Genomic DNA, 26,318 nt, shown 5'->3' with positions numbered 1-26,318 from the left:
TCACTGAACCAGCTGTGTTCATTTTCCTCTCCCCGCTAGCTAACTAAAGCACACTAATATTCATCAGATTTGTTGCCTTCCCCTCTTTGTAAGTGGAGGTGACCAAGCTGTCTGTCTTAGCACTATCTACAGAGTATCAGTCTAGTACCATGCCTCACTTTTTTTTTGTGAGTGAGACTGTTGAATTTCACATGTTATTATTTAGTAGAGAAGACATCTGAAAAATATCTTTAATATTCATGGCATCAAAAAGTTAAATACAAAACTGTACATAACATGCAATGCAAAATGAAATATAATTTTCAAAAGTTATTCTCACCTAAAAGTCTTTCTTGCCTTAATGTCATCTTTTTGTAGCATACCCATGCAATGACTACAGTAGTTATAATAACAACAACAGATGCAGCTACTGGTATAACAAAATACGGTCTGAAGTAAAATGGTGTATTACTAGTAGTAGCAGCAAACGGAATTGAAATTTCTGTAATTCAGAAAAGAATTCAGTTAATATCACAAAAGTATGCATTCATAGATGTATTTTACAACTAGAATGAATGCATGAAATTTATTTAGAATGGCCACTTGGTAGTGATACTTCAAGTCTATTCAACTACTTACAGTTTCTTTCATGGAGATGTACAAATAATGCCTTTTATTTTGTAGGATGAATAACCATATAAATTCAAATTAGAGAACATCGTGCAATTTGTATAATAAATACAGTCATCTAATTAGCACATTCCTGCCAGGACAAAAAAAAAAAAAAAAAAAGACTACTGTAAATTAAAGATAGCAAGAAATTATATACTTCGTTTAATTCTTTACCCAAGCATAAGCAAACAAAGTTTGCACTCAAAGTATTTTCAGGACTGGAGCAACTTGTATATAGAAGCTAATGACCGCACATCACTTGCCTTAGTAACCCATAATGCAAAGCACATATCCTTACAGGTATGTATAATGTTATGTATTATGGGAAGGATTACTACAATAGTTATAACAAAAGATGCTGCTACTGGTATAACAAAATACGGTCTGAAGTAAAATGGTCCTTGCATTCTAGAAGGGATCTCAATTCAAGTCTTTCCAAATGAAAAGTGAATGTTGCTACATTTGGCTTTAAAGGAGGGGGGGAACAAAGGCAGGATTGTCTTTCGTAGCATTCAAGATGACTAGGTTATCCTCACACCAATAAAGAATAGTACAACTGACTTACTGTAGCGAACTCAAGGGAGCATAGGATAGCAGTGGTGGCTGTAATAGTATGAGTGACTGATGTAAACTGATGGCACTAGTTATGAAGCTTGAAATGTTTAGCACTTCAAAATTTTGCAAACAAACAGGAAAAATGGAGTGCATTTAACAGTTAAAATGAACAGGTTCCAGTCAGTAAGAATGCCATTATGTAGAGGAGAAAAAAAGGGTGGGTGATTGAATACAGCTCTAGGACATTTATGAATTGGTGGAGAAATCTGAAGAGAGAAAGCCATCTATCATGATATCTGTTTCTGATAAATGCAAAACCTCCTAAAAATTTTCCAGATACACATGGTCTCGATTGTTACAATGGTTACAAATATACATGGTCTCAGTTCAGAACTCTATTCACTCTATTTTGCCAAGCCACATCCCTAAGAAGCTAAGTTTCCCAGAAGAAACTTAGTTTCTTTATTTACTAATCATCTCCACTTTTCCCAATTACTCATTAAACTCTTTTTGTCTGAAAGATGATATTTGTGCATATGTTCATTCCACTATCTACCCATCAAGTCACTGGGTATCTAAATGAGAATTTTTTTTTTCTGAACTTGTTTGGCTAAAAATCTCTTTTCTCTCATTCTATCAAGTTCATCCCAAGTCTCTATCATTATTTCTTTAAATGTTAATTTTTTTCTAATCGAACTTTAAGAATTTCAACTGTACTGATCCAGCAAGTAGAAATACTGAGACATCTGCTTTCACTGCTCTCACAAATTATTCAAATGCCTACCTTAAAATCCTAATAACTTTCAAAATACTCAATCTTTCTCCCCAATAATTCATTTAATACTATAGACTATTCTGATCACAACCTAGTTTTGATTTCTTTTCCTATAAAGCAACAATCCCACATTCACATGATATCTGACATTATAAGAAATGCCAAATGCGATAATCTTCATGATTTCTATGCATCATTTCCTTGACTATATTACTATTTTTAATCTTTTGATCCAAACATTTCCACTAAACATATCATTTGTGAAATTCTTATACGTATGGAAACGTCTCATCTCACTTTCCTGCATATGTAAGGCTCAATGACCTGTTTGCCTGTTTTGCAACATGAAAAAACCCCTAAATTTTTAGGAGGAAAAACTGCCACTTCCGTATGAAATTGACTAACTTATATTCAGTTGAAAAAGACACGATAAAGGTTCTTCACATTATAGACAGATTTGAACCCAGGTCTTTCTAACTATGTGCATTGTCGAAATCAAATGTATAGAAATATTAATTTCTACACATTTGATTTCAACACCAAAAAAAAAAAAAAAATACAAGGCTGCTTTTTTTTTTTTAAGTGAAATTACACTTAAAAAAAAAAGTAGCCTTGTATTTTTTTATTTTTTTTAATGTAAATCCCACCCACAACACATTTCCACTCATTAGTCCACTCACAGTACATTAACAGTGTACCATAGATAAACCTATAGTACACTATTACTAGCAGTGGATACCTTGATCCTCCAAGTTGGAGTTTTGCATAAGGCTAGTTACCTTACCAAATAAAAAATCTCTAATTCAGATACCTTACCTGAAAAATTCATCAGATAGGAACAATGGATTATAAAGAAAAAAGGATGAGACATATCGTAGGACACCCAAACTAGCAACACAATATCTGTCATACCTCTCCTTGAAACCATTAACAGACAAAGCAGTCAAAATTGACCTACGCAACCTATTCCATTCATTCACTACTCTACAAGCAAAAAAAAAAAAAAAAAGATCTATCGTTGAAACATTTCCCCTGCATCAGTCCTATAAAAGTCTTTAAGTAACTTAAATGTTTATCATTTCACCATTCCTTTTCATAAGTTCCAAAAACTACTCGCTATCTTAGTCACTCACTTCTGGATACTCTCCACCACTTCCTCATAGCCGGAGAAACCCAGGTGACCAGACCTGAGCACAGTAATCCAGATGTGGCCACATCAAGGCTTTATAAAGAGGAATGATAACTCTCTTATCTTTGCTTCTTAGTGTATTTTTAAATAACTAAGTGATTCTGTGATCTATTCCAGCTAATTTAACAATATGCCCTTTAAACTTCAACTCTCTATCTACTACTACTCCCAAATCCTTGACTTCAACTTCCTGGTGTATAATTCCATCAATGTGGAATACAGCTTGTAATCTTTGTATCCCAAAATGCATAACTTTACACTTTTCCACATTAAATTCCCATCCATTATGTTTTGCCAATACTGTCAGCCTATTTTAGATAATTCTGCAAGCTCTCTACATCACCTTGATTAACTATTAACCTACCCAACCTTGCATCATCAGCAAACAACTGAATATCTCCCTTCAAATTATTTCTTATATCATTTATGTACAAATTAAACAGCAGTGATCCACACACACACACACACACAGCAATGTAACACACCACTAGTCACCTGCATTCTCTTGGATTCTGCTCCTCCGTATATTACTTTTTTTGGTATCTGTCCATTAACCAACCTTTTATCCCTATTACCAGTTTCATATCATCATTTGTTGCAGTTTACATAAGAGAATTCCATATGGTATCCTGTCAAACAACTGAAAACCAAATATATTAATATAGCCATGATAACAAACGAAAAAGAAATTAAAGGGAACAAAAGATGTAGATGGTTATACTATGTTATATAGTGGAGTGAACCAACATATCAGAGCTTCTAGTGGAGTGGCCATTTTATTTGATAATAAATGGAAAAATAGAATACAAAAGTATAATTCTGTAAATGACCAAATTATACAGTTAAATTAAAAACAAACAGAATCTACTTAAATATCATAGGAGTCTATGCCTCTGGAAAAGGTAAAATAAGAGCATTCTGTACAATTTTATAAGAAATTACAAAACAGTTTAATAAATGTAATAAAAAGGACTATTTTAATAGATCTTAATGCATAATGTAAATCTCCTTTCAGTGCAATGACTGCAGCAATCCTATGGAGTATACTTGCCAAAAGCATACAATGGAGTTGGAAATAATTCAATTCCAAATGTTTAGGCAAATATTGAGAAATTTGCATGAACAATAATAGTCAAGAACTATTTTCAATAATTTTAAAATATATATATAAATATATTTTTTTTTCTCAAAAAACTGCTTGGAAAGAAATCAATGGGCACCTGGTGTAAGGAACAAACAGCCATTGCACCTACCTTAAGAAGATGTAAACCTCCTTTCAGTGAAATGACTGCAGCAATCCTATGGAGCATACTTTCCACCAGCATACAATAGCAATCAATGGGCTATTATTCCTATAGGCATGTAATAAGGTCCTGAACTGTTGTGGAGTGGACATCCCTTGATCCCAAAAATTCATCTCATTCCAATTCATCTCACAGATGTTCAATAGGATTAAGATCAAGTCTCTGTGGAGGCCAGTCAAGTGTGGTGACGTTCACATCCACAAAGCATGCAGTTACAGCAGCAACTTTATGACGTGGTGCACTGTCTTCTGAAAGAGACAATGGTCAGTTCCATAGAAATGCCATAAAGTAGGAAGTGTTGCATTGTCCAGAATGTTTAGATATCTCTTGGAGTTCAATGCTTGTGAGGTCCGAGACCAAATCAGCAACATACTGTCACACAGTCACTCTGAATTTCATAGTTCGCTTACTTAAATATCATAGGAGTCTATGCCTCTGAAGAAGGAAAAAAAGAGGATTCTGTACAGCTTTATAAGAAATTACAAAACAGTTTAATAAATGTAATAAAAACTATATTAATAGGCGATCTTAATGTATCCGCATTAAGATCTCCTATTAATATAGTCCTTTTTATTACATTTATTAAACTGGGCATCTGCCATACCTGTCCATCTGCTCAGTAGAGTGCATGTGTTGAGGCTTAAGTGCTATAAGGATATGGTGTCTCCATTATGTCCAATGATATGTCTCCATTAGGTTGGAGGTTTAATAGAATATTTACAGCACCAGGAAAGGATTAAAACTAATTTTAATGTTTCCAGTATTTCTTCTCAGTCACTGAGACATCTTCAGGGATTACAAATAACTCTTGTAACACACACACTCAAATACAACAATACTAAGTGAAACACATGGGTGACTCTAAAGTCCTATCTAGGTGGTGCACCCACTATGGGTGTTTGTAGGTAACCTAGGATGTAAAGTGAGATCTATGATAATTGATGTTTTCCAGATTTTGGGAAGTTTTATGCAACCATATTTATTTAAATTTGATTGATTTCTGAGTGCCACCACAGATTCTAAAAACAGTCTCTCTTATTTGAATTTACTATGGTGGAGCATGGTGGTTTTTCTCCAGAAGATCCTGTGGGTTATATCCAAAACAAGGTCTGCAAGGCCTCGACCATAGTCGTGACTGCAGATGTATTATTTGTGTTCTTCTAAACAGATGGCTGCTGATTTACCTGTGTGTGCGAAGAGCCAGCTTGCAGGAACAGAGTACTTTATATACTCCAGACACCAAGAGAGGAGGGACCTGACCTTTGGTAGAACAGATAAGGGTAGCAAGTTTAGGGTGGGACTTAAATGCTGTGTGGAGGCTGTACTTTTTTAAGAACCTGGTTATTTTTTGTAATGTGCCACGGATGTAGGGTATGGTGATGGCATTTCTGAAATCCTTCTGAAGACATGGCCGGGGGGATGGTGGAAGAGTTTGTGAATGTATCTGCCTGTGTGAGTAGGTTTTCTATATACAGTGAAAGAAAGGTTACCATGAAGAAGGAGGTGTGTTACTAAGGTGTCTAGAAAGGGTAAACTATTGTTATTTTCCTTTTCCATCATAAACTGGATTCTTGGATGCAGGTTTGTGGGTGATAAGGATAATGCCACAGATTATAATCGAAAAATGGAGATTGTTCTCAGAGATCGCTACCTACATCTCACTAGAGCATAATCCCACAAAAATGCAAGTTAAAAAAATTAAAAAACTTACTTAACAAAATATCCCCCTGACCGCTGGACATTACAAAAAAGTCCAACTTTTCAGTTCTCACCCCCCCCCCCCCAAGATATATGGTTTACAAAAAATCCACAGACTTAATTCCCTCTCTAAGACCTATAGATGCCACTGGTGCACCATTCTACAAACTGTCAAAGCAGCTAGATAACTATCTGACTATTCCCCCCCCCCACTGGACTTGCATCCCATATAAAAAACTGTATCCATTTCAAAATCTTGAGTGATAATTTAACTCTAAATAATATGGATATATTGGTTTTAATAATGGCAAACCATGAGCAGACATATAAATACAAAATTAATAATGGAAAAACTCATAAAAAGATTTAATAGGCATCTTCAGTACATTTTAAGCTCAAATTAAACAATAACTGACAATTCCAAAAAGTGTCACCTAAGTAGCTAGTGTAAGATAACTAAAAAGGTCAATAAATTTCCTAACAAAAAAAAAAAAAAAATATATATATATATACACATACAATAAAAAGTTAGGAAAGATTAGCTGAATTATAAAGTACTATCTCCCATAGTACTTTATAATCATAAAGGGGATAGACGCAAACCATCAGATCTGTTTAAGTTAGGCGAGTGAAGTAAAGTTTCATGTTTCTTTGTAAAGCCTTTCCATGAGGAACTGATTTTTGTGAAGGACTCGTCTTTTTCCAATGAACTCTATGTCTAGTGATGATGGCATGTTCTGCAAGACCAGACTGTTCAGGTTCAAGGTATTGAATATAAGACTGGTGTTCTTCTAGCCGAATAGAGGTGGATCTTCCTGTTTGTCCGAAATAAGATAATCCACAAGAGCAAGGAATCTGGTAAACACCTGGATAATTAAGATGTGGAAGCTTGTCCTTAGGAGAAGTGAGAAAGGTGGAGATTTTTCTGAATGGTCGAAAGGCAACAAAAAAATATTCAGTGGTTTTAAAACTTTTGCTATACATTCACTAATGCCTTGTATATAAAGGATAGGAATGCGCGTTATTTCTTCCATATTTGAAGAGGAAGACAAACTACTTGTAGCTCTTTTGATGAAGGAATTCTTATATCCATTAGATAGAAAGGAAGAAGTAATATATTGCAGTTCTTTCTGTAATAGATCGTCTGAAGAACAAAAGGAGTGGGCACGATGAACCAGTGTTTTAATAGTTCCTGCCTTTTGACTAGGATGGTGATGAGATTCAGCACAATGCTGTCAGATAAAGGAACATTTGTAAATAAAGAAACAATATCTAAACTGATCATGATATTCGAAACATCCAAATGAAGATCTGAAATTTTATTTTTGAAATCCAAAGTATTTTTTATATAAGTATCAGTTCTTCTGATAATTCTTGTCAGCTTTCGTAATTTAATTATTACAAAAGCTGACAAGGGGAAGGCTGTAGTTATTCAAGATAGGAAGAAATATAAGAGAAAAATGTCTATTACTCCGCGACTATTCAACTTATAGGTCTCTTACATCAGATCCTACCGGGAATCACTTGAAGAAACTCAATTCTCTTATTGATAATGTATCTACATTGAATGAAGATCAAAAGAAAAAACTTAAAACCTTCTTCAGTCGTCCAGCTAGATTGTATGGTCTTCCGAAAGTTCATAAACCAGGCATTCCGTTGAGGCCAGTTGTAGATTACATAGGTTGTCCAACTTACAAAATTTCAAAATTTTTATGAAATCTTCTCACTTCTTCAACTAGAAGAACTGATACTTATATAAAAAATACTTTGGATTTCAAAAATAAAATTTCAGATCTTCATTTGGACGTTTCTGATATCATGATCAGTTTAGATATTGTTTCTTTATTTACAAATGTTCCTTTATCTGACAGCATTGAATTATTGCAACAGGAATTTCCTGCAAACATTGTAAAAATATTTGATTTTGTAATATATTCTGGTTATTTTTCCTTCAAAATAAGTTGTATCAACAAACTGAAGGAACAGCAATGGGCAATCTTCTTTCTCCTGCTATCTCCGACTTCTTTATGGAACATTTTGAACAATGTATCTTTGACAACATTTCTCCCAGACCTACTCACTATGGAATGGCTCTTCTGATGAACTTCAACAGTTTCTCACTAAGTTAAATACACTTCATCCAAGGATCCAGTTTACCCTAGAGGTACAATCAAATAAGCAATTAGCCTTTTTAGATCTTCTAATTCTTTGCCAACCAGATGGTAACCTACATTTCTCAGTCTATAGAAAGAAGCCTCATACAGGCCATTATATCCATGCTGAATCTCATCACCATCCTAGTCAAAAGGCAGGAACTATTAAAACACTGGTTCATCGTGCCCATTCCTTTTGTTCTTCAGACAATCTATTACAGAAAGAACTGCAATATATTACTTCTTCCTTTCTATCTAATGGATATAAGAATTTATTCATCAAAAGAGCTATGAGCAGTTTGTCTTCCTCTTCAAATACAGAAGAAATAACGTGCATTCCTATCCCTTATATACAAGGCATTAGTGAACGTATAGCAAAAGTTTTAAAACCACTGAATACTTTCGACCATTCAGAAAAATCTCCACCTTTCTCACTTCTCCTAAGGACAAGCTTCCACATCTTAATTATCCAGGTGTTTACCAGATTCCTTGCTCTTGTGGATTATCTTATTTCAGACAAACAGGAAGATCCGCCTCTATTCGGCTAGAAGAACACCAGTCTTATATTCAATATCTTGAAACTGAATAGTCTGGACTTGCAGAACATGCCATCATCACTACACATAGAGTTCATTGGAAAAAGACAAGCGTCCTTCACAAAAGTCGGTTTCTCATGGAACGGCTTTATAAAGAAACATGTGAAACTTTACTTCACTCACCTTACTTAAACAGATCTGATGGTTTACATCTATCCCCTTTATGGGAGATAGTACTTTATAATTCAGCTAATCTTTCCTAACTTTATATTGTATATATAATTTTTATTTTTTTTTTTTGGAATTGTCAGTTATTGTTTAATTTGAGCTTAAAATGTACTGAAGATGCTGTGACACACAGGCGAAAATTATATTGAAATCTTTTTACGTGAGTTTTTCTGCTATTAATTTTGTATTTAGATATATTGGTAAGCTTTGACATCACCTCAATGTTTACCAATATACCCTTAAATGAAACTTTAACACTCTTAAAAAACGTTTTTCCTTGTAATATCTTAGATCATCTCTTTTCCTTTGCCATCAATCCTGGTTATTTTTCTTGGAAGAACAAAATTTACAAACAGATAGAGGGAACTGCTATGAGTCCCCCCTCTCCCCGCTCACCACCTCATTTCTAATTTTTACATGGAAAATTTTGAAAACCAAGCTGTAGACTCTCCCAAACCTATCTGGCTAACATATGTAGATGATATGTTCTCTATTTGGCCTCATGGCCCAGACACATTAGACTCCTTCCTCGGTCACCTCAGTAGCCCACATCCAAAAATCCAGTTTACAACAGAAAAGGAAAATAACAAATTGTTTACCCTTCCTTGGACACCTTAGTAATACACCTTCCTAATGGCAACCTTTCCTTCACTTTATATAGAAAACCTGCTTACACAAGAAGATACATTCACAAACTCTCCCACCACCACCCTGCTCAACAATATGGCATTATTAAAACTCTCTAACCAATACAGCTCACAATCTTCGTTCCAGTGGAACCTCCCTTTCAACCGAACTGAACCACATACACAACGCCTTCCTTTCCAATGGCTACAGTGATTACAAAATTAAAAAATAACAAGTTCCTTGGCTCCCCCCCATCTCTTCAAAAGGATTTCAGAAATGCCATCACCATACCCTACATCCATGGCACATTAGAAAAAAATAGCCAGGTTCTTAAAATGGTACAGCCTCCACACAGCATTTAAGCCCCACCGTAAATTTGCTACCCTTATCCATTCTACCAAAGATCAGTTCCCTCCTCTCTCAGTGCCTGGAGTATATAAAATACCCTATTCCTGCAAGCTGGCTTAATTTGGACAGATAGGTAGATCAGCAACCATCCATTTAGAACACAAATCATATATCTGCAATCGCGACTATGGTCAAGGCCTTGCAGACCATGTTTTGGATACAACCCACAGGATCTCCTGGAGAAAAACCACCATGCTCGACCATAGTAAATTCAAATAAGAAAGACTGTTTTTAGAATCCGTGGTGGCACTCAGAAATCAATCAAATTTAAATAAATATGGTTGCACAAAACAATTCCCAAAATGTGGGAAACATCAATTATCATAGATCCCACTTTATATCCTAGGTCACCTACAAATGCCCATAGAGGGTGCACTACCTATATAGGACTTTAGAGTCACCGATGTGTTTCACTTAGTATGTTGTATTTGAGTGTGTGTTACAAGAGTTATTTGTAATCCCTGAAGATGTCTCAGTGACTGAGAAGAAATACTGGAAACATTAAAATTAATTTTAATTTTTTCTTAGTGCTGTAAATATTCCATTATACCTCCAATATGAAGAGTGTTGAGTGATTCATCACTCCATTAACAGCTTTCCAAGCTTCCACGTCCCACTGTACAGGATGCTGCATGTTGGTTCGGCTAATAAGGGACTTGCATATTGGAAACCTATGTTTCCATGGTAAGGAAACATAGGTATAGAAACAGAAATTTGTGTTCCAGTCAATGTCCAGAATTCCACCTTCAACATATTGGCCAACAGCAGCTTTTTAATTAGCAGTTTTTACAGCTAACTTCTTGCAAGTCCATCTCAATATGGTATCACTGATTGTTGACCTATAATGGCCCAATCTGTCAATTTGCTGCACAGATAGCCTGCAACATGACATCAGTAATTCTGCAACCTTCTTCAAGCTTTCCAATAATTCTTCCCTGACTGAAATCATCTAGATGATGTCTTTAAAATATTACAAGATATCCAAGTTTGCAACTTTATTCCTTCATGAAAAGAGCTTCCTTTAAACACGAATTCGCTTAGCACAGCCTTTTGCCTTTTATCCTGTTGAGTACGTGACCATTTGAATGTGTACCCACTTTCTGCTTGAAATCTCACTAGAAATTGCCACAAACTGATTCGTCTGAATTTGTGATTGTAATCTTCAGAAATAGTGTTCGTCCTTAGGTTTTGGACACCAGTGTATTAAGGAAATTAAACAATAAATTAAGAGATACAGCACAAATCAACATAATATAAGATAAACAATGAATAGAACATTATAAGAATTTAAGGTGTGATGACCCATATTTATTAATACAAAGTGACAATGAAGAAAATAATACTGATATACAACCAATAGATTGGAAAAACCAAAAAAACAAAGGTAACAAAAATAGAAAATCAACAAGATTAGATGACATAAATAGACAGCTTTGGAAATATTGTGGAGAATCATTATATCAAAGATTCTTAAAGTTAGTAAAGAACTGTTGGAGGAAATGAGAGGTTCAATCAGACTAGTCATAAGCTAAGGTTATATCTATATTTCAGAAAGGAGATAATTGTGTAAATAACAGAAGAATGGGTTTATTAAATACAGGTTAAAAATTTTGAATAAAAGACAGAAATACTGCAATTTACAAAGTTTATATAAAGATACACAAACAGTTACAATTAGGTAATAAATTAACAGAAGAGATTGAAATTAATCCAAGTATAAGACAGAATATAGTTTATCGCCAACCGTATTGGATATATATGTTGATCAAATTAATAAGATATGGAAAACAACAATAAAACAAGGTATCTAGTTAACCAGAAGAACTGTTATCAATACAACATATGCAGATGATCAGATTATATTATAAGACAATGAAGATGACTGTCAAAAATCAGTTTATGAATTAAAAAGTCAATAATACAATGTAAAAATTTCATAAAGGAAAACAATCGTGGCATTTAAAGGTTGAATCCTCTTAGATCAAATATAGTCATAGAAAATAAAATAATAGAACAGGTGACAGTTTAATTATTTAGGCTGCATAATAACATATCTTAAAGATATAGATGAAAAAAATACATAAAAAAATGTATTATAAAAAATACAGAAATAAAAAAAGAAGAAACAACTTAAATTTTACAAAATGGCCATTCCCACTATTATATGGTTCAGAAATCTAGATTGTTAAAAAGAGAGATGAGAGTAAAACATTATTTATATGGGGCACTCCATGGGAGTCAAAAATACTCATTGCAGGAGACCTCTATTCATCACATCAACACAATACCTATCATATTCACTGTTGGGGTGCTCACAACTACATCACTCATTCACCACACTCCAAGTAATAAACCTAGTCCACCCCCCCCTTACTAATAATACTCTTAGACAACTTCCAAGTGTGTGCCTTTCCCCCCCTCACTACTCCCCATGTATTGAAAAATTTCTTGTGTGTCAATCTTATAGAATCCCTTTAGTAACTTATAAGTTTATCATACCTGCTCTCTTCCACCTGTCAGCTAAATTCTGCAACCCACACATTCTCCATCTATCCTCATAAACATTCCACTCATCTCTGAATCCTCTCCACCATCTCCCAATCCCCACAAAACACAGGTGACCAAATCTGTGCACAGTAGTCAACATGTGGCCTAAACATAGCCTTATAAAGAGGGATAATAACCTACTTATCTTTACATGTCAATGTGTTCTTCAACATGCCAGTAATCCTCTGAGTTACTTTGCCAACTTTTGCAATATGTCATCTGAATTTCTATCTACCATCACCCCCCCTCTAGATCTCTCATCAATTTCCAGTAAACTAATACCGTCAATATTATCATATTGACGGTACTAGTTTGTCTACAATTTATTTAAATCATCCTGTAAGACATCTACATCACCTTTATCAACTATTGCTCTCCCTAATTTTGCATCATTGTCAAACAACTAAATATCCCCTTTCAAATCTTCTGCTATATCATCAACGTACAAATTAAAGAGTAATGGTCTTAGTACAAAGCCCTGGGGCACTCCACTAGTCATCCTCATTTGCTTTGATTCCACTCCGCTGTAAACCACCCTCTGATGTCCTCAGCCACTCCCCATATCCATGCCACCAGCCTCATATCCATTCACATTTGCTCCAACTTATGTAATAGTTTTCCATGTGGTATTTTGTCAAATGCCTTTTGCAAAGTCCAGTAGTATCATGGTGTAGTCATTTTCTTTTTCAATTCTGTTGTCATGTTATTATAAAATGTGAATAAATTACTGAGACCTACCTTTTACAAAGCCATGCTGTCCCCTATAGAGTGTCATATTCCTATCCACCCTTTCTTGAATTTTACTTTTAATAAACTTTTCCAATACTTTAACCAACACTCCAGAAATACAAGCAGCAAAAATTAGATTTTTAAGAGCAATTAAAGAATGCACAAAATTGGACCATATAAAAATATAAAAATAAAGACAGAAGAGAGCTAGGTATTTACAATGTAAATGAAAAGTTCAAGGAATACAGAGAGAAATGAATAAATATAGACCAACAGGAAGAAAAGAGAGAGACCAGCTGCAAGATGGAGTGACCAGTGAAGCAAAATTACAGGCATATGCATAATCCTTGAGAAGAAATAGAGAATTTAGCCTGCAGCTCCAAAATCAGTCCATATTCAACCAATTCCAAAAAAAGGACAACCACCATCAAATCAATAACCAATTACTTTCATTTTGATTCTTTCTAAAGTAATAGAGAAATCAAAGTTCCACTACTGCCAATCAACATGGGACCTTCTTGGATATGTCATTCATCTTTAGATAAATGCCAGCCATGGATGTGTTTGAGGAAAGGGAAGGGGGCTGCTCTAGATATATGCAAGGAATATGAATGAGTTCAAAAAGTCCTGTTAAGCAAGCTCCTATCGTATGGTCAATCTCTTGACTTCCGCAACTGGATTATCAGCATTCTCTCTCTCTCGTTATACATTATATGTGATGACAATGACAATCTAACCTACAACTTGGTAATTAATGCTGCAATACTATAAGATTGTATTCTTTCACATTGACAACTTTATTGTCAAACTCAATATTTATCCCCCCCCATTTTTCTTTATCTGCTCCTAAAATACAAATAGCTTTTTTTTTTTAGTGTGATAATGCTGAACATGCCATTCTAACATGAAAAAAACTGATCTGAATGCCACTATTTTTCAATTAACTTATCTAGGAAATGAAAATAGTCATTCCTCTCTGTTTGAACAGTGAATGATTTTTGTGAGGGTATCTATTAAAACAAAATTCATGATGTGTTCAAATCTTTCAAGCTACATTACCAAACAACAGTATTGTATACATAACACCATCACCACGTTAACAGCCCCAGAACAGCTTCTGATAAAGTAAGTCTTTCAAATTTCTCCATGTAAAAGTTTACGACTGGTGGTTTACAATGGAGCACTAGCAGCTAACCCATACTGTTGATTAAAAATCTTAACTTACAATTTGATGTAGGAACAGTGAATGAGAGAGAAAATGCCAAAAATTCAGTTGCAGATATCAAAAAGTTGACCATAAGATATGAGCTTACTTAATACAACTTTTTGCCTTTTGGCAGTGTTTAAAAGGTTTATTAGAAATGACTCCTGCTGAAGCTGTTCTGGAACTATCAACGTGATGGCATTATGGGGACAATATTTTTGTTATTGGTAACATGGGCAACAGCTCCTAAGTTTATATAATGGTCTCCATCATGAAATTGAAGTCACTATTGAAATAGAGAAAAGCAAGCAATGCACCTTCTTAGATATGTTACTTAAAAAAAAAAGGGGGAGTGTAATATCACTTGATGTTTACAGAAAATCCACTCATATAGATCAAATTTTTCATCACATTCAACAAAAGACTGGCATTATTATTATTGTTATGCTAAAAATAGAGCTATTTGCATTTTAGAAGCAAATGAAGATCCTTTTCCTTCTTTAAAATTAATGATTATTCAAAAAAGAGCTGTGCATAAATCCATAGCCAAGAAAAGAGTTAAGCAGAAGAACTTACCAGGAAGAAGGGGAATAGAAAGTGAATCAGCTGCAATTTTCCCCCAATCTAGGGTAGTACCTTAATCTTAAATTCTATATAGCAATACAGAAACAATTAAAACCAAAATCAGTAAAATCAAGGTTATTCTACAGTTTTCATCTTTGCTGAATAAAGATACCACTTCAATGGAAATACCTCAGATACAGAGATCTCCCTTTTCAGTCTGCACTATGCTGACTACTTAGAGATCAGTGACACAATGAATATATACTGTATTAGCAAAGTTTCAATATAGGCCCACAGATGCAATTACTTCTGATCATGTTATCTATAATGCTAGAGTTTCTACTCGCACAGTGCTTGTTGACTCATACTCAACACTCCATTTTGTAACAAAAAGTTCTAATGATACTATCTGTAGATACAACTCTACCAAGGCAAGATAGTAATCCTACTGATCCATAAAGATGTACAATATATGGGGCTGATTCCTTCCACCACATCACATCTATGGCTTAATCATTGCTTCATGGCTCACCAATAGAATGCACAGTGTATATACATAGTGACAACATGATTGATAGATAGATAAAGAATAATTCTACATGAATATTTCCATTATAATGTAAAGATTCATTACTGTCTGAATCACTGCTACACCCAACATCATTGCAAAACTTAACATTTCACTTGTAACAACAAGCGCCATGATAGAATCTTGGCCAATACGAAATTCAGGTTTCATTTAATACAAATATTAAATAATCAAATGGTACAGTCACTATAAAGAGAAAAGAAACATCAGATCTGTGCAATATATATCACATAAAAAATGATTACACTAGTTAAATGAAACCATTTCAGAGTTTTGAGTAAGATAATATACATGTAACTGACCTAATGAAATTTGCAAAGACACCTTTTCTTTATTATTACTATCTTTCATAATGTATCAGGAAACAATATAACAATGTTTATGCAGTTACTCTCAGTAAATAAATATAACTGTAATAACCTTTCACTATGACAATCTACTAAAACTTTCCAAAAAAATTCGCAATAGCAAACTATCCATATAAAATATTCCTTGTGGTCTCTACAAGTTTAGTGCAGTAAGTGCATGCATGTACATACAATGTGCTGGATGATAGCAGTATAAATACCACTTTTTTTTTTATCCTTCTGAACTTACAATACTTTTAAAATGTTGTTTTAAAAGTATCGTAAGTTCATAACTGTACATGCACTACACCACCTGAGAAGTCCAGTAAATCATTTTTTTTAAATCTCTAATTTGTTCACCAAATGTACTTTCATGCACTTTCTACAATTAGAACCCTAACATTATCATTATGGACAAATTCATTAACAAATAATGATTTATTATTTATTTTTTCCTGCTGACAAAGCATTTGTTAAGAACCCAACAAAACCAAATGCTTGCTCTTAATTTTTAGAGTAAGTTATATAATAATATTTAAACATCAACTTCTCCTAACGGCTCCTTATTTTAAACTACAGAGATAAGAATGAAAAAATAATACTACATAGCAATAACTATATACATTTAGCATTCCTTACCTTGAGGTGCTGTAGTAAAATCTATTGTAGGGGAAAACTCGCCTCGTCCATAAACATTATATGCTGCTAACCTGATCTCATGTCTTGTAGAACCTTTCAAGCCTGTAAGGTAGAATACATTTCGTTCTCCAGGAAGATGAATATGTTCCCAGTCATCACCATCCTCACGAAATTCCAAGAGGTATTCTAAAAATTATCAATAAAGGTAAAATGAATTGATAGGATATGAATTATGAAATGCTTTTTATAATAGAGGTAACATGAAATTGTACTATTTCTATTGTTTTTCTTTAACTTCACTGTATTCAGCTTTATTGAATTACATGAAAATCATTAAATGAAATTCAAAGTATTCAGAATGATATCTTTTGAGCACTTTGAATTTCATTCAAAGAATTAACCACTGCATATATGACCTCTTTCTGGAACTCTTTATATATCATGATTGAAATTTTGATACATCTTTTATTGCTACTCACCGTCTGTGAATGAGAAGCCATAAACCTTCACTTGAATTTAGTTCATAATGACAATAATAATAAAACGAATTAAAATTTCAAATTAAAAGGCAAAATAGTACCACAGAACAGGCATGGTTCTGTTCTGGAACAAAAGTTTCCAATTAAAGACAAGTCTGTATAGCTGCAATTGTAGTCAAGGTATTGGAGAGATTAATTAGGAATAGAATACAAGATTGGGTTGATGGACATAGTATTCTTTGTGATGGCCAAAAGTTTATTTTTCACTTGGTTAGACTATAATAAATTTAGTTTAATCCTTTATCCAAGTGTGAGCAAACAAAGTTTGCACCTGAAAATATCTTCAGGACTGGGGTAAGGTAGTACAACACTGGGCAACTCGAAGGTGGAGCAAGCTACTATCACTTCTATCTCAGTATCTCCAATAATGCAAAACACATCTCCTTGTGCATATAGACTCTTCAGTGGGAGCCAGGCCCAGAGATGGAGATACCAAGCAGAAGCAACAGTGAGGTCATCTTTACCAATAGGAGTTGCCAAATGGTGTGACACCTTTTTATTAAAGGATAAAAGATTAAACTAAATTTAGTATAGTCTAACCAAGTGAAAAATAAACTTTCAACATCTTTCTCTAAATCCAGAGTAATTTAATAAAAAGGTGGCACACCATTTGGCAACTCCTATAGGTAAAGATGGCCTCGCTATTGCTTCTACTTGGTATCTCCACCTCTGGCTCCCACTCAATAAAGGTCAAAACTAGTCTGGGTAGTGGCCCTTCCCTTACATAACATTATACATATCTGCAAGGAGATGTGTTTTGCATTATGGGAGATACTGAGATAGAAGTGATAGTATCTTGCTCCACCTTTGCTACAGGTTGCCTGGTGTTGCACTACCTTACCCCAGTCCTGAAGATATTTTCAGGCGCAAACCTTGTTTGCTCACACTTGGATAAAGGATTAAACTAAATTTATTATGTTATTTTGCAATGGTCAGTATGGATTTGTAAAGGGTTAAGTCTTGTTTTAGCAGTTTATTTGCATTTTATAAGGTGACAAATGTGTTAGATAAGGGAGAATTACATACAGTGATGTTTTTGGAATATGAAAAAGCATTTGATAGACTACCACATGATAAGTTGGTGTAAAAGCTGCAGACGATGGGAATAGATAGTGGTTAGATGGATTGAACACTGGCTCTCTGAACAATATCAACCAGTTGTGTATGATGAAGCAGTGTCTCAAAAAAGAGGGTAACCAATGGCATGCCAAGGGTTCTGTTCCTGGTTCCCTGCTATTTAACTTGTTTAATGATACATAATGTGCAAAAAAACAGTACTGAACTTTGACATCCCTTCAGTACATGTGCTATGAGAGATGCTGTTAGACTGCACGCACATTAATAGAAGAGCATGTGTAGTCTATGCCATTACATTTAGCTGTAGCAATGTTGTTGTTGAGTTTGGAAGAAAAAAAGATGTTTATTGTTGAGCATTATTTTTGTTCATACAGAGTTGGTAGATCAAATGGTCCAAGCTAATACGCTTGTGAGCAGTTTGTCACTTTTGCAAGCATGCCTCAAGCAATAGTGTCATCATTGCCTTAATTGAGAGGTTCCAATATACCAAAAGTGTTCTGCTGCAATGCAAGGGCACTTGGGGAGACCACAAACTGGTAACACAAATGAGAATCAAAGGTATGTGCTGGAGCAAGTGTTACAATCTCTGAAATGGCCAATGTTGAACAGCAGTAAAACTTGGGATACTGAGGAAGTTGCTACAGGCAATCCTTAAGGAGCTGGGTGCCTTTTTATATATGCCATTCAAGTGGGGTCTGCACAGAGTAAATACCACGCATGTGTGCTGGCCAATATCTATGAAGATCCTTCTTGGTTTCTTGAGACCTGAATTTGTCCAAGAGAAACCTCTTCACAGGGAGAAGGTCACAGCATGGTATGTTGGTTTCTGGTCATGGCATAATTGGGCCCTACTTCACTGAAGAGAGTAGTATAACCGTGACCTTAAACAGAGACTGCTACACTGAGAATATGTTGGTTCCATTCACCCAGGATTTGCTATGCAAAAAAAAAAAAAAAAAAAATCCATTTTATGCACAAGTATATTCCAACAGGATGGAGCAACCCGATCACATGATTCTAGAGCTTATTTATTAGAACACTTCCCTGTGAGGGGCTCATTTCGAGTTTCAAAACATTTCCCCTACCCTTCATGTTCTCCTGATCTCGCATTACTTGATGCCTTTGTTTGGGATATGTTGAAGGAATGGACATTCCACCATGACCCACCTTCCAACCTTCATGAATTAAAGGATAAAATTACACGATGTCCCAACTGTTGTTCTCCAGGATGACAGAGAAACTTTGCACGTGCTACAAAACATTCTTGAAAGACAAAGTGCCATTTTTGAGCACGTAATCTACCATTGCTAATGATTTATTCAACAAGGATTCCACCGATACTTGTGAATGTACATATCATCATGTGTAAACATATATTTCTTTGTTAATAAATCCATATACTCCATAACATACGTTGTTGTAGTTATTCAGCTTTTTTTTTTTTGGTACCATACTATATTAATTCCCTTCAGGAAGATTTGAATGGACTTTTGACTTAGACAAAGGAGTAGGGTTGTAGTTTTAATATTAATAAGTGCAAGGTGTTGCATTTTGGCATGCAGAAATATAAGGATATATACTATATAACAGTGCTGTAGTGCAAGAAGTGGATAAGATTCGAGGTTAATGGCTGACAGCAGACTGAAATTTAGAGGGGCATACTGCACACTGTAATGCTGCTATGATATTAAGTACTCTAGTGTATAGGAATAAGGAGGTGGTTGTGCCATTGTATAAAGCAGTGGTCAGACCACAATTGGATTATTGTGCTTAGATTTGATCACATGGTTTTCAGTATGATGTAGAAACATTGGAGAGGGCCCAGATAAGAGCAACTAAGACAATATCGAGACGCTGAAATACTGGCTATGGGGAGGGAGGGAGAGAGAGAGAGAGAGAGAGATAGATTGAAGAAATGTAGATTGCAGAGTTTGGTGGATAGGAAGAAAAGAGGCAATATGATAGAGGCATTTAAGTTAGTGAAGAGATTTTATTGGATTAATCCAGAGGGGATTATAGAAAGAGCAGAAGGCAAGAGGGGAAGAACCAGAGGCCATCCCTGGAAGTTGTGTGTGGTGAAAAGGAGTGCGAGGAGATTTTTTACATGGAGAATTGTCAGTGAATAGAATGCATTACAGGAATAAGTTGTTAATGCTGGGAGTGTTAAGGATTTTAAGATTCAATATGATAGATTTGTTGTCAGTTGAATGAACCTCCCATGATGAGTGTGCCAACTCTATGGAGGGTATAATAATAATAATAATATGCTAAATGAAGAATTCGAGGAAAAAGGAATATACAGTAGTTTTGTCTACTTTATCAAGGGCATATAATCATAGTTAACTGCCTATCTCCTGGAGGAAAAGAACCTAGATAAAAAAAAAAGCAATCTGCCTTATCTCTATCAGATTGGCTAAGTTAGTCCGAGCTGCAAGACAATAAATTTCCTCCAAATAAATATGAGAAAGAGATCTTGGTACACATCCTAAAGAAGTGTCATGTGGTGAAATCATAGCCATAGAGATGTCAACCATAAATTAAGTCATCAGCATATTGTACTCTCTTCCCACCTCCCACATGAGTTAGTAGTAGCAAACAGACCATAGCAAAACTCCAAGGACCACAAGTGATTAAAGTTATGCATCTACTTTCCTTAAGGTAAATCAGTGGCAATAAATTATCATACTTCTGATACAAAGCAGCATCCTTAAATAAAATGTTTCACATGAAGTTAACTTAGTGGTGTATTTATGTGTTTAAAAGGGTTTTTCTTGTGGCATGAAAAAAAAAATTAACCCAGAATTAAAAGTGGTAGTTAGGTGTAGACAGCACTATTAGTGGAGAAAAGAAGGAAGTTTTGTGTGTGAGAGAGGTGGGTGAGAGAATGGGAGCAGAACAAGAGAGTTAAGGAAGTGGTACAGGACTGAATTAAAGTAGTTAAATGGATCAATGGTTATGCCCTTAACTTTGTGACTTACATGCATGTGTGCAACCACACACACACACACACACACAAAAGGAATGTAAATGTTACTGTGGCAGCCCTACAATTAAAATTTCATTTACTAGTCTCCTATCAATAATTTTATTCAGAGTTGATCTATTAGTTCAAGTTTCTAATTTCAGTCTTAAGTCTAAAACAATCAACTTCATTAATCCATATATACTCTGCTTTCATCTCAGTCATTTCCTGCGATTTGCATTTAAAACTCCTGTTCTACTCATCTTTCAATCTTGCATTCTGATTAAGTGCTGAACCCACCTTAGATTAACTGTTTATACATTCTTCATATGATCTTTTCTAATGCAGTTATTTTTAATATAATTTAGTATTTTATTCTTCTAATTTTCTCTCATAATTCTCATATTCATAGTTTCTCATTAATATTTTTCTTACCCCAATTCTCAGATACAAATGCTATAATTGGCTTAAACATTTTTCTGTATTATTATTATCAGAGACCTCTGGAGAACACTCATTGAGGGAGAGCACATATTACTCATACTGCCTATAAAGCTTTCTCTTGAATTTATTCAAAATATCCACTTATGACCTCTCCTTTCCCCATCTTCTATATAAATGTAATAGGATACCAGTAAATGAAAAATTCCATTTACCGGTATTCCTATACGACCCCTTTAGAAGTTTGTAAGTTTATCATATTGCCATATCATATTCTTTCTTCTGCTTGCTAGTATCTGCAGTCCACAAATTCTCAATTTCTCCTCATAACTTATTATTATGCAACACCTCCAAGGAGACTGAAAGACTCATTCAAAGGAGGCAACTCTCCATCTCTACCAACTACAGCGAATTGCATCATTAGTATTTTCACAGACAATCACAAACATCCATGCCCACGGCAGGATTTGAAACCACAGCCTTTTGGTTGGAGAGCAAATATGCTAACTACTCGGCCAACCAGGCTGGCATTCAACAGTCCTGATATCTTTAACACACTCCTTTACATCCTCTCCACTGCATCTGCATCACCTCAAGAACCAGGAGACCAGATCTGTGCATAAAAGTCCACAGGAGGTTGTATCAAAGCCTAGTTAAAAAAAAAAAAAAAGGCTATACGACCTCCTTAACCTTACATGTTAATGTTACAGCACTGCAATTATCTTCTGAATTGTATTCAAAATCTTTGGCTCTGAACTTCAAATTCTATATACTAAAACTCCCAAGATCCCTGGTCTGGTCAGCTTCTTCTAGCATAATCTCCAATATAATCAGTGGCACAGCTTGAGAAGCTACAAGAAAAAAATGTCAGCAGTGCATGGGAAGTAGTAAGGAATTGTTTGCGAGAAGCAATATCAGACTGCATGCCAGGGCCAAGAGTAGCAGTATAAAGTAAGAGCTGGAAAAAAAAAAAAGAAAACATTGTGGAGGCAATATAAAGAAAAAGATGCTCAACTCAACATATGCATGGGCAGTATGCAAGCAAAGAGAGTAAGTATAGTAAGAAAGACCAAAATTTAATTATGAGAGAAAATATTATGCTGTGCCAGACCATACTTTTCAGGTTTCTCATATTTAATGTAATGCTCCAATAGTCTGCCCAAAGTATGTCAAATTACATTCACAAGGTAAACATCAGCTAAAAATAGAAGTGACAGTGTCTTTTGTAGTTGCTAACAGATGAGAAATTTTGCTGATAGGAAAATATGTGGAAATAAGGTGATACTTCTTCAAAATTCTACAAATAGGTTCAGAGATATCAGAAATATAAGGGATTGTAACCTTATGATCTTGAAGAATCCTTATGTGTTGGAACATAGGAGTTAATTATCTGCTGAATTTGATGAGGGTTATAACCATTTAATTCCATTAAAGTATTGATAGTGAGAAGTTCTTGTTGTGAGCTTGAGGGAGAAGAGCACATGTCATGTGCTCTATTAATTAAAGACTTGATAACACCAATTTTTTGAGAGGTATGATGAGTAACTTTTGATGAATGTATCTGCTAGTACAGGTATATTTTCAATAAACTGGTTGACAAAGTATCAGAGACTGTGCAAGTAAGAAGAATGTTCAAGAATAGCCAACTGTCAGTATTTTCTTTTTACATGGTGAATTGAATGTGGGTGAAGGCTACTGATCCATTGTTAGAAAGTGGTAAGTTCATTTTCAGAATGAGGCCAAATAGCAAAAAAACAACATCGATGTAACAAAACCAAAGAGAGGGTTGGGGATGAATGGATGAGAACAAGTTATCTTCCAGATGATTCAAATAGTTTGCTAAACGTTGCTCCAAGACAGAGGTAGCAAATTAATATCTCAGGCGTTGTGGTTAAAGTATTGGAAAAGTTGAGGTAAAATCCAGCAGTGGGTGAATGGGAATACAATATTCTATGGTGAGCAGCTTTTACTCACATTGTGTAATACGATGACAGCAGAATTAGATAAGGGTCATGCTACACCATGACAGTACTGGCATTTGCCAAGGCATTCTGACAGAACACTGCATTGAAAACTACTACAAAAGTTGGAGCCAATGGGAATAGATATGAAGCTGGTAGCATGGATAAGGGGACTGACTGACAGATGCCAGAGTAGGATATGGTAGAGCAGAATCTTGGGGGGGGGGGACCTAGTAGAGTACCTCTGGGTTCTTTACTAGGACTACTCTTAAATCTTACCTTATATCATTAATATACAAATTAAAGGGGAATATACAGCTGTTTGTTGATGATGCAAAACTGGGGGGGGGGGGAGAACAATAGCTGATAAAGGTGATGTAAATATCCTGCAGAATGAGTTAAATAAATTGACATTGTGGGGCAAGGATAATGACTATCAGTTAAATGTTGCAAAATGTAAAGTTATACACTTCAGGTTGAAAAGGTTACATACATACTGCATGTTACACAGTACATAACCTTTACTCACTGTGTGATACTTTACACTGGTTACATACTATACTGATGGTACTGGATTGAAGGAGATCAATGAGGCTCGTGATTTGGGAATAATGGCAGACAAGGAATTTCAAGTTCAGAAAGACTATTGGAAAAGTTAACAGAATAGCTCAAAGGATTATTTAGATGTTGAAAAAAAAAGAAAAAACACTAATAAGTAAAGATGGAAAAGTTATCTTTATAAGACTATAATTCAGCTGCACCATGACTACTGTGCACAGATTTGGTCACCTGGGTTTTTTCTTGGGGAATAAGAAGTCATGGAGAGGATTCGGAGATGAGTGACTACGCTGGTGACAAGTCTGTGGAGTGCTCCCTATGACAATAGGTCATAGGGAGCACTAGCAATAGTTTCATATCTTCAATTCTGATATCAGGTTTAATGTCACTTTCTTTTTTTATGTGATCCGTATACATGACAAATAAAAGTGGAGGTGTACCTCCTTATCTTGTATTTGATTTTACATGAACCATTTTTCTGAACTTCCATCATTTCTAACTGCTGATTTACAACTTAAATGCAGACTATTTTAAGTTTTAAAGCGAATAAAAGTTGAGCAGCTCTCAGATTTGAACTGTACACTAAAATACACAAACATGATTGAAGAAAAAATGAAAGAGTGAGAACAGGAACCAAACCTTGGAGATTCAGTGGCAAGCCCTGAAAAAAACACTTAGTGATTCAGCCAGAGTGGCATGTGGTGAGGTTGTCTGTAAGGATAGAAAAATCAGAACCCCATGGTGGACACAGGAAGTTAAAGAGGCAGTGAAAGAAAAGAAGAAAGCATATTGAAAGTTTTCTGGCAAATAAGTCAGCTTGTGCTCTTGGAGAATACAGAGACAAATGGAGGAAAGAGTGCTGTAAAAGGAATTAGAGATGATAAAGGTGACATGAAAATGGGAGAAAAAGATATCCTTGAAGTATGGAGTAATTACTTCGAAAAATTGCTAAATGAAACAAGCAGTGATGACGGCACAGTGTTAAAAATTACTGATTAGGCATGCAGTCAGGAATACATATCCTTGAAGGGGATAAAGCTATCAAAAGCCTGAAATGTGGAAAGGCAACAGGAGTAGACGATATTCGACCAGAAATGCTCAAGTATGGAGGTATAAAAGTCTTACAGTGGCTGCACTGCACAGGCCTTCTGAACTATGGAATGAATTCCAGATGATTGGAGTAGAGCTCTCACAGTACCCATATATAAAAAGGGAAATAAAACTGAATGTAAGAATTACAGAGGTATTTCTCTACTGAGTGTTCCTGGTAAGATATATGTAAGTATACCTGAGAAATGGTTGAGAAGGATTGTGGAAGAGAAGCTTGGTGAAGAACAAGCTGGATTCAGACCAAATAGAGGCTGTCAGGATCAGATTTTCACTTTATGACAGATAGTTGAGAAATCATGGCAATATAACAAAGATCTGTATTTAAGTTTTGTAGATCTGGAAAAGGCATGTGACAAGGTGCCAAGAGAGAAGCTATTTGAAATGCTACAGTTATATGGTGTCAGTGGGGCATTATATCAAACAATACTTAGTCTTTATTTGAGTTGTAAGTCAGCAGTTAGAATTGAAGGAAGTACAGGAAGATGGTTTAATGTTAAATCTGGTGTCAGACAAGGATGTACTTTATCCCTTCTGTTATTCATTATCTATATGGATCACATTATGAAGGAAAGTGGTATTAAACCTGATATCAAAATTGGAGATGTTAATCTCAGCTCTTTGCTTTATGCGGATGATGTTATACTTCTAAATAAATCTGCTACAAGTCTGCAAGATTCCCTGACTAAAGTGAATAACTGTTGTGATAGATATGGTATGAAGGTCAGCATTAAAAAGACAAAGACAATGAAAATAGGCAGAAGTATTGAAAATATCAACTGCATTGTGAATGGAGAATCTATAGAACAAGTAAAACCAGCTACTTAGGCACAATTGTTAGTGAGGATGGTAAATTAAATATGGAAATAGACAACAGAATCAACAAAGCTGGTATGGTAGGAAGTCAACTGAATAAATTTATATGGAATA

General features: G+C 35.0%; 1 protein-coding gene across 1 annotated transcript in view; it reads right to left on the bottom strand.

Moving 5' to 3' along the window:
- The window catches only part of LOC150094736 (cell adhesion molecule Dscam1-like), a 298,945-nt gene that overhangs the window by 25,924 nt on the left and 246,703 nt on the right, over positions 1 to 26,318 (bottom strand). Inside the window, exons 18-19 of the mRNA XM_090411654.1 lie at positions 16,744 to 16,929; positions 320 to 481 (exon numbers count right to left, since the gene is read on the bottom strand). Of these exons, the coding sequence (XP_090267780.1) occupies positions 320 to 481; positions 16,744 to 16,929 (348 nt within the window). The remainder of the gene's footprint in view (positions 1 to 319; positions 482 to 16,743; positions 16,930 to 26,318) is intronic.

This window comes from Typopeltis vanoorti, chromosome 21 (genome assembly GCF_054136105.1).
Source record: "Typopeltis vanoorti isolate ZY-2024b chromosome 21, IOZ_Tvanoo_1.0, whole genome shotgun sequence".
Taxonomy (NCBI): domain Eukaryota; kingdom Metazoa; phylum Arthropoda; class Arachnida; order Uropygi; family Thelyphonidae; genus Typopeltis; species Typopeltis vanoorti.
Note: the sequence above shows the minus strand (reverse complement) of the source record. Positions and strands in the feature narration are given on the sequence as shown.